The 9,535-nt window shown below is 33.6% G+C and overlaps 1 protein-coding gene across 1 annotated transcript in view; it reads right to left on the bottom strand.

The window, feature by feature from the left end:
• The window catches only part of LOC145259601 (extracellular matrix organizing protein FRAS1-like), a 294,783-nt gene that overhangs the window by 140,199 nt on the left and 145,049 nt on the right, over positions 1–9,535 (bottom strand). The window contains exons 25-28 of the mRNA XM_080117256.1: positions 8,405–8,645; positions 6,269–6,538; positions 3,744–3,956; positions 360–537 (exon numbers count right to left, since the gene is read on the bottom strand). Coding sequence (XP_079973382.1) covers positions 360–537; positions 3,744–3,956; positions 6,269–6,538; positions 8,405–8,645 — 902 coding nt within the window. The remainder of the gene's footprint in view (positions 1–359; positions 538–3,743; positions 3,957–6,268; positions 6,539–8,404; positions 8,646–9,535) is intronic.

The following is a 9,535-nucleotide window of genomic DNA, read 5'->3' as shown; positions in this document are numbered from 1 at the left end:
TATATATATATATATATATAAGCGGACCGGTCTTAAAATTTCCACAAGTGAAATCCAAGGGAATCTCGTAATTGGAAGATGGCCCAAAGTAATAGAAAAGCCAGAAATCCGTGGAATAATTCACAAATGGGTGCAAGGAAAACTGGTAAAAACTGACAATTCCTTTAGTAAAAATTGCTCGTGACAATTCCTTACAAAAAAAAAAAAATAATAAAACAAATGTAAAATATCTTCCTTATTATATTCATATGCATTATTCGTTGACTTTTTTTTTTTGAAATTGCATAAAAAATAGCTTGGCAATGACAATAAATTTAATAGTTGGCAACGAATGTGTTAAATGATTAAAAGTAACAAACCTTATGTTACCCAAATTAATTTGTCTTTGAGTAAACACGTCGCCCTTTTTCAGTTCCTTCTTTTTATTAAAAAGTTTTCCGTGGCGACTCACGGACAGAAGAAGCATCTTGATGTATTTCGGAAAACTTCTCGTGCGTTTGAAGCCGAAAACCTCTTTGGTAATTTTCACAGATTCGCCTAAAAAAAGAGATTGTTTTATAAAATATCAACATATTAAACAGTTTTGGTGATTTTATTGCTTTTTATTATTTTTATTGGGTAAATTTTCAGATTAGGTTCACCTCCACAATTTTCTTTTAAATGACGACACTTAGAGGTTTTCGGCCATGCTGAATACGAAAATCGCATTGAAATTGTGCAGAAATAATTAGTTATCGAGATATAAAAAGTTGTATTATGCATTCTATTCTTTGGCGGCCATCTTTGTTACGCGCGCAGATTTGTTTATGGCACGCGCGTAAAAGCGATGGCCGCCAAAGAATACAATGCATAATACAACTTTTTATATCTCGATAACTAATTATTTCTGCAAAATTTCAAGGCGATTTTCGTATTCAGCATAGTAGAAAACTTTTAAAAGTCGTCATTTAAAAGAAAATTGTGGAGGTGGACCTAATCTAAAAAAATACCTTTTTATTGTTTTTTACGCAAATCGAAATATGTCATCGACAAAAAAGGAATAGACAGAATACTCATTACTAGGTTTTAAATACTAGTGATGGGACGATTCCAATATTTTCCCCGATTCCGATACAATTACCGATTTCGATTCTTTATAAATCTCTAAACATTTAACTATAAAAGTGTTATTTTGTCCCAATTACCGTAAAAACACACCTTAAATGTGCATATATTTTCTCAAACGTAAAAACATACTTCTGAGGGGGTGGGTTAGAGATTTTAGTCTTACTGGAAGTTTAAATCAATAAATATTTATTATTATATTATTACTATCAGCAATGGATGATTTTTCTAAAGCCAAAATAAAATAAAAAAGATAATTTAAAGAATCGGTTTTGGTATCGGAAAATAAGCGCAAATTTTTTCGATTTCGATACAGATTCCAACCCCCCCCCCCCCAATGCCGATTTTTCCGTTTCCCGATTCCGATTAATCATACTAACACTAGTTCGCATAATACGTAAGTCTAATGCATCGTTTTAAAACTAGATAGGTATTTTATGATTCATAAACATGAATATCATTTATTAAAATAATTAAAAAATAAAAAAATAAAAAATAAGGATGAAAAATATTTAATCGATGTTGCTATTAGTGATCGACGATTCCAATATTTTTCCCGATCCTGATACAATTACCGATTCCGATTTTAATTTTCTTTAAATTTCTAAAATATTTAGCTGTAGAGACGTTGTTTCTAATCTTTTTTTTATCGTAAAGGCTGTAATATATGCATGAATTAAAAAAAAATGAATAAATATTTTGAACAGCGTTGGAAATTATTTTAATAATCCAAAACAATTTCTTTAATACGTATTGTATGTACTTTGTTCACAATTATATAATCCTCTCAATAGCAATAATAGAGCCTAACAAAATATGCGACTGGTTAAAGGATATAATTGCTAGTATTAAGTTTAAGGGACATTGTAGCAAGTACGAAAATATTTACCTCAGAAACGCCCACCTGTTTTCCCGTTTTTTAAAGCCCAGTTACTTAATAAAAAACAAAAAATACAAAAAGCAAAATGAGGCGCGCAGCTGATTTTATCATCAACGGTCACGCGAATTAACGTAAATTCTCGCCGTTTGTATGAAAATTAGGTGGTATTAGGCCGCATATAACACAAGCTGTTTGAAGAACGGAACAGTTCGTTTGAAGAGGAGGAACTATTCATACATTTTTTTATTTACTTTGGAGTCACCACTCGATGATAAGGGTTAATGAATGTAAGATGGTAGTGTAATAACCGTTAATGGTGTAAATTGGGTAGAATTATATTATTTATGGGACAGTCCAACAAGAACTTGTTTACATTGGGTTTTGAAGGCTACTACGTTGTATTCAATTGGGAAGCAGTTTAGCGGAAGTGTCTCACAGGCGGACAGTTCTGGTAAAGAAACTTTGTTCATGGAATCTGCATTTAGATTTAGGCACAGATAGAGAGTGGGGAAATAGTGTTTTTGTGACAGTTTGGCAAGGGGGGAGAGCATAGATTAGAGTTCAGTCGAGCACTTGCTATGAAAATAACAATAAAGCAGATATAGGCTCGCAATGTCTCTTCTGTTGGAAAGAGATTACAGAGAAAAGAAAAGGGCATCACCGATTAGCTGTCGAAGCCTGTTTTGAACTCTACATAGGGCGAGATAGGGCGAACCGAGCAACTCTTCTCCAAATGTGGCAACTGACTTCATTTAAAGACATGCCTGGCTCTTATACAGATAGAGGATGGCATCGGCAGTGAGATACCCACTGGAGCAGTAGAGTGATCCAACTATTTTTCCACCGATCTTGGCAACAGATTTGATGTATGTGTTCCATTTCAGATCAGGAATGAAGGTCACTCCCATTTAGGCGTTACCGATTATTTATTTGAGCTAATACGAAGTAGGCAAAGTTTTAGTCTACAGACTCGAGATTTGACATAAGGGGTATTGAGATTTGGGAAATTTTTAAATCGGTTTTCGGCCAGAAATTTGGCTGTCAAGGGGTCAAAGTTCAACGATTTGACATGTGAAAACTCTACAAAACTCTTCCACCAATTTTGGGTCTAAACATTGAAATTTTAGATGTAGGTTACTTGGACATGGATCAAACATTTTGATTTGAGCCCAAAACAGCAAATGTTAAGGAGTCAAAGTTCAGAAAATTTGACTTTTGCGGTCTGTACCAAATTACTCAGCCAAATTTTGGTCTAAATATTTGAAATTTTACATAAAGTGTATTCAGACATGGGGCAAGCTTTTTAATCGTTTTTTTGGCCGAAAATTTGGCTACCAATAGGTCAAAGTAAAAAGATTTGACTTTTCAGTCTCTAGCAAACTATTCAGACAATTTTGGGTCTAACCATTTGAAATTTTACATAAAGGGTATTTAGACATACAGCTAGCTTTTTAATCAGTTTTTGAGCGAAAATTTGGCTGCCAAGAGGTCGAAGTTGAAAAAGTTGACTTTTTCAGACTCTACCAAACTCCTCTGCCAATTTTGAGTCTAAACACTTGAAATTTTAGATATAGGTAACCTAGACATGGGTCAAACATTTTAATATATATACATATGTACACAAAGTTATGAACAGTACATAGGGCCCGCGCAAAGCCGAGCTGAACTGGTAGTATTAAAATAAAATGTGAAAGTCCACCCATATTTCGTACAACCCAACAAACAGACAAATTAACAGTTGACGAGGAAGATTACTTACCTTCCTTAATGGTCAGCATTTGAGATGATTCGGGTAAAGAATAAGGCGAACTTTTCTTGACCGGTATCATATGAACCGTGATCAAAATTTTTGCATCGGAAAATCCTTCATAGATGATGCTGAATTCAAAACTGTCTTCAAGAGATTTGGACTTTCCGTTGTGACGATACCGGAAAACGTTTCCACATAAATCGTCGTAGCTGATTTTTTCACCTGAAATTGGAAAACAAATCTTTTTTTTTTTTTTTGGTTTCATTTTACTTCAGTCGAAGTTTTCAGAAATCAAAAGCCCCCTCCCCTTCCTGGGACTAACACACTTGATCTCTCTATGAGATACATAGATATTCGAATATTCCATAGAAGTTCTCCTATATATGTCAAACGCTGAGTTAGTAAAGAAGTTGAGAACATAATTTTCCTCTCCTCAATTGACCATTTAAATATGTTATGTCATACCTTTCTTGGGGTCTCTTTATATTACTGGATCCCAATACAAAAATTCATCTAGTCTGGTGGAGTATCCAGCTTCGTACTGTTACTTGAGGTGACATCACCTGTGGAAGTTGCACCATTCCTCGTAAATGCTAGTCATACCGACATGGGTCGTGAATAAATTAATGGTTTAATTAATAACCTTTGTTAGGTTAATTAATAACCTTAGTTAATTATCAAGTAAATAAAATGAAGTAGCCTTTCTTTAAATAACTTCGTTTGTTGAAGGTATATCTTGACGATGACAAAGAAACAAATGAATTATCAACATAAAATTTTCTCAGCACAGGAGAGACGGACAGAAATTCGCGTCTGTTTATTTACATGTTTACACAATGAAGAACTACACCAAAGAGAAATAGTGCATCGCATTTTGTCCCTTTTTTTACAAAAAAAAAAAAAAACAATCAAAGGGAGATAACTCAGAGTGTCTAATTTAAAGTCTACGTCACTAGTTAACAAAGGGAGGCAACTGCTCACAGTCCACGAGACACAATCTGAACAGATTGTCAACACCAACATAAATACTATGAGATTTTGACTATTTAGTCCGGGTTTACTTGCAGTGAAAAGTATCCTCGTGCCAGGTTGTCCTGTATAGACAGCCCTTCGACATCCTATGATATTGTCTAGTAGACATTCAAGTTCTCTATGCATAAATTATATTTCAAATCGGGATGGCAGAGACCGAAATAAATGTGCTACCACTGAACCGAATAGTCTTTTATGTATGGATATACCAAGACACACGTAAACATGCAGATATTAAACTTCGAACTTGCTTCACATCCACATTTTTTATACTCAATATTTGAAATATCAACATTATCTTTTTACCTTGCCAATGGAAGTGTTAATTTTGTAATAAGATGCATCTATTTATAATTTGCCATCAGGGATACCCGACGTTGCCCAAGATCGAATTCAGATCAACGAATGTTCCACACTCCCAATACTTTTATTGTCATCGAAATCGGTAAAATCGCTCATTTTTCAATAAAATCGATTGATTGCTTACTCTAGTCGAGGACCCACCGTGCTGCCCCGAGAGGAAGCTTTACATTTTTCTCAACACTGACTTAGTCAACAATACATTTCAATCTGTACCGAGGAAACCGGGTTATATAGCTTATATGATGATAGGATCTTATAAAAAAAAAAAAAAAATGAACGTACGGTTTGCAAGAACATTATTTTCATGTGGAGATGACTTTTGTATTTTGTGTATATTTTAAAAATTTATGAGTGTCTGTCCTGAAGGAAAAATAATAAAAAAAATGCTGTGAATTGTATAAAAAAAAAATTGTTGTTCTTTTAATTAATAAACGAACTTTTTGGACGAATATGCGTTTCCGTTCCCGGTGAAGATCCATTCTTGTAATAGAAAGGTGGTCCACAAATGGATGGCAAAAGAAATAACTTTACCGCAGAGAAAAGAAAATTATCCAATTGCGAATAATAAATGTAGCTGTCTAAAGAAAAATTTTTCAGTATCAATCCAGTCAGTGAAACTTTGAATTGTAAATAATTTCAGGTAAAGAGTGACAAAGTCAGCAGTTGTCCTCCTCTCGTGACGAAAAGTTAACTGAAGAATTAAGATATTCAGTAAATTTATACAGCGATTCTGATAACTGATGTATGTATATGCATGTATATATATATATATATCTATATATCTATCTATATATCTATATATCTATCTATCTATATATATATATAGATAGATAGATATGTACATATATACATATATATGTATGTTCTTGTCACCCCTAGCTATAGATATAATTGTTCAAATTTTTGTGATCAATAGAACTATGACAACAGAATATATCTTTTAATTGTTTTGACTCTCGAGTATATATCCGTCAATCAACCGAGAACCACATCAATCTGTATAAGAGCATATAAGATATCAACGGATACACACTCGAGAGTCATAACAATGAAAAGAATATGCTGTTATCCCAGCCCTAGTGATCATACACCACACACACACACATATATAAATATTTTCGATAACATGTTTACTTTACCTTCGAGCATCTTCAGCATTTTCCCTCCCTTCTGAAACTGGATTTTGCCATATTGGGGTTGCGTTAATAGTTTAACAATGACGTCAGAGGTGGAACAATTACTGCCAAAGATGGAAAACACTTCGGAACCGAGATTAATCCAGCCTCCTTGCGCCAAATTTAGCAATGGTCGAGCATTTCTTACTTTGACTCCTTTTCTTGGAGCAGGAAGAATCCGAATTATTAACTCTGTTTCTACCGGATTTTTCTCAGTGTTCGATTTGTTCGTAACTGAAAAAAACAACAAAAAAAAAAACAAAAAAAAAACAACGAAAATTAAAATAACTGATGTTGCAACACTATTTAGTTGTGGATGCGTAAAAATAAGATGAAACTCGGAAATTTCCAAGTAATTTATCTATATAAAGTAGTAGCGTTTGTGCCTGTATGTGTGTGTGTGCGCGCGTGTGTGTCTCTATGTGTGTGTGTGTATGTGTGTGTGTGTGTGTGTGTGTGTGTCTGTGTGTACAACTCTCCTATAGTTCAAACTACTGTACCGATCATGACCAAACCTGGTATGATGTTGGTCCCCCACCTAGGGAATGTGCACACTATTTTTCAAGATTAAGGTCAAAGGTCAAGATCATAGCCTATGTATATATATATACTCTCCTACAACCCATACCACTGAACAGATCAAGACCAAACCTAAAATGATTATGGTCTCCGACCTAGGGAATGTGCACACTATTCTTCAAGGTCAAGGTCAAATGTTAAGACTGGGATTTTGCTGTACGCTCAGATACTCGCGAAGTGCAGCTAGGTCCCGTGCAAAGCGCAGTTATCTGTCCTAGTAATAAATAAACAGAACGTGAAAACTTCTATTAGCAGCAAAACAACTAGAAATAAGGCAAGGATAGTGCGTCATCACGTCGCAGATAAACCGAGAAACTGACATTTATTTGTGGACTATAACAGAGAATAAAGGCGATAAGCATGAGAAAATGCAGAGAGCGAGCGAGCGAGAGAGAGAAGGAGAGAGAGAGAGAGAGAGAGAGAGAGAGAGGGACAGAAAAAGACAGAAATGGAGTGACGCACAAAAAATTCCAGCATTTTTACCTGTACCCAGTCGACTAGACTTTTCAGGGATCTACTTTAAGAACAATATCCCCATTGCGCCTTGGACGACTGTCTAAAGATTATGACTTTCTCCAATATTTGCCAAATACTCATATGCCACCATGGGATAATATTATATGGGTTAAAAGAAAAAAAAAGCTTTACTTTTGGAACGGCCTTCGTATGACAAAGCACGCAACTACTACTACTACTACTACTACTACTACTACTACTACTACTAATAATAATAATAATAATAATAGCATTAGCAGTAGCAATAGTAGTAATAACTGCAGCACAACAAGTGCAAGGAGACGGTAGATAAACAAATAAATCTATACGGGACCGAACACCCCATTTACTGGTGATATATGTTTTTCCTATTCTACTTTTCAGGATTCCTACGACAAAAATATTAGGACTCATATCGACTTATAAACATCCCAACAGTTTTATTTGAACTTAACTGGACAAACTTTTCAGGGATATACTTAATGGATAATATCCCCATTGCGCCTTGGACGACTGCTTGAAGTATATGGTTTCCTTCATTATTTACCAAATACTTTTGAACATGTTATACAATCTTATGTAACCATAGTATACCGTATTTTAATCATATTTTAACCCTAACCCTAACCCTAACCCATTATTGTATTTCTTTTATTGATACTTTTCTCCATTTTAGACACCCTTTTGCCTTAAAACACACGATTCATTTTTCTATTAGAATTTCACCCCATTTTAATCCCCCAACGCATCTCTAGCGTTAGCAACCCCTGGCTATACCATCTCCCTACTTTTTCTTTTTAATCAGTCTTTATGTTTTATATTTCATTCATCTTTCTTCTGTCTTATTTTACAGTTCCATCTTAATGTATCCTAAGCTAGATATTGCATTTCTTATATCTGTAATCTACCCTCTCCTCTTCAGACGAGAAGGATTAGTCACCCAATAACCCCAATGTTTAGTGCATAAGTCAGCAAACAGATATCTTCAAACAGTCTGATCTGGTAGCTCCAGAATGAATACTTTACCTGTATATTTCCAAATAATTTTTTTCTCCTTTGATCCGACCATTGGTGATTTATATTGTATCTTTTGATTATTCAAATCTTGCAGGTTGAAAAGAGTAACCGTCTCAAATGGTCTATCAATATGTCGCAGAAAACCGTCGCCATCTTGAATAAGGGAGATAATCGTGTATAGTAAATTGCCGGTGGCATTATTTATGGCAAAGGTTTTATTATCCAACGGAAACCATTCATTCTCCAGTATCTGTTGAGCAAAGAGAAATGACAAAATTTAAAGGGAAATAAATGTTCATTAACTCAGCTTAAGTATATAATATTAGAACAAATATATATTGCTTTTAATGCTAACAATAGTATTTAGATCTATACTCAGTACTGAACACATGGCATTCCTATGGTGCCTCATGTAAAATTTGGTACAGCTTCTATTGAGTAGCTATGGAGTCTATAAGTGAAACAGAGACAAAGAATGCGTTAGAATCATTGTGATGAAACTCACGGATATTTCTTTGGATCCATCGCTGAGACTTGATCTAATATCAGCTGAGCCTGAGATACTGATCTGAAATTGTTGACGGTTCAGGACGTGGGGTGGAACATACGAGTCAGAGACCTGGAATAATAATAATAATAATAATAATAATAATGATAATGATAATAATAATAATAATAATAATAATAATAATAATAATGATAATAATAATAATAATAATAATAATAATGATAATAATGATAATAATAATAATAATAATAATAATAATAATAATAATATAAATAATAATAATAATAATAATAATAATAATAATAATATAAATAATAATAATAATAATAATAATAATAATAATATAAATAATAATAATAATAATAATAATAATAATAATAATAATAATGATAATAATAATGATAATAATAATAATAATAATAATAATAATAATAATAATAATAATAATAATTCTGATTTCGTTTATGAACGTCTCTCTGGAAAGGGATGGGATTCATTTCCAGAGGATTTCCCTTAATCCCGGCTTCAAACCAGGAGCTTCAAAGATCAAGGGGTTTCCTAAGGATGTTAATGGTACCTATAATTGCAGAGGTTTGAAGGCCGCCTAAAACATTGGGGATTTGTAGTTTTTT

This window comes from Euprymna scolopes, chromosome 35 (assembly GCF_053919585.1).
Source record: "Euprymna scolopes isolate OS-2025 chromosome 35, ASM5391958v1, whole genome shotgun sequence".
Taxonomy (NCBI): Eukaryota; Metazoa; Mollusca; class Cephalopoda; order Sepiida; family Sepiolidae; genus Euprymna; species Euprymna scolopes.
This window is presented reverse-complemented; position numbering and strand designations above follow the sequence as displayed.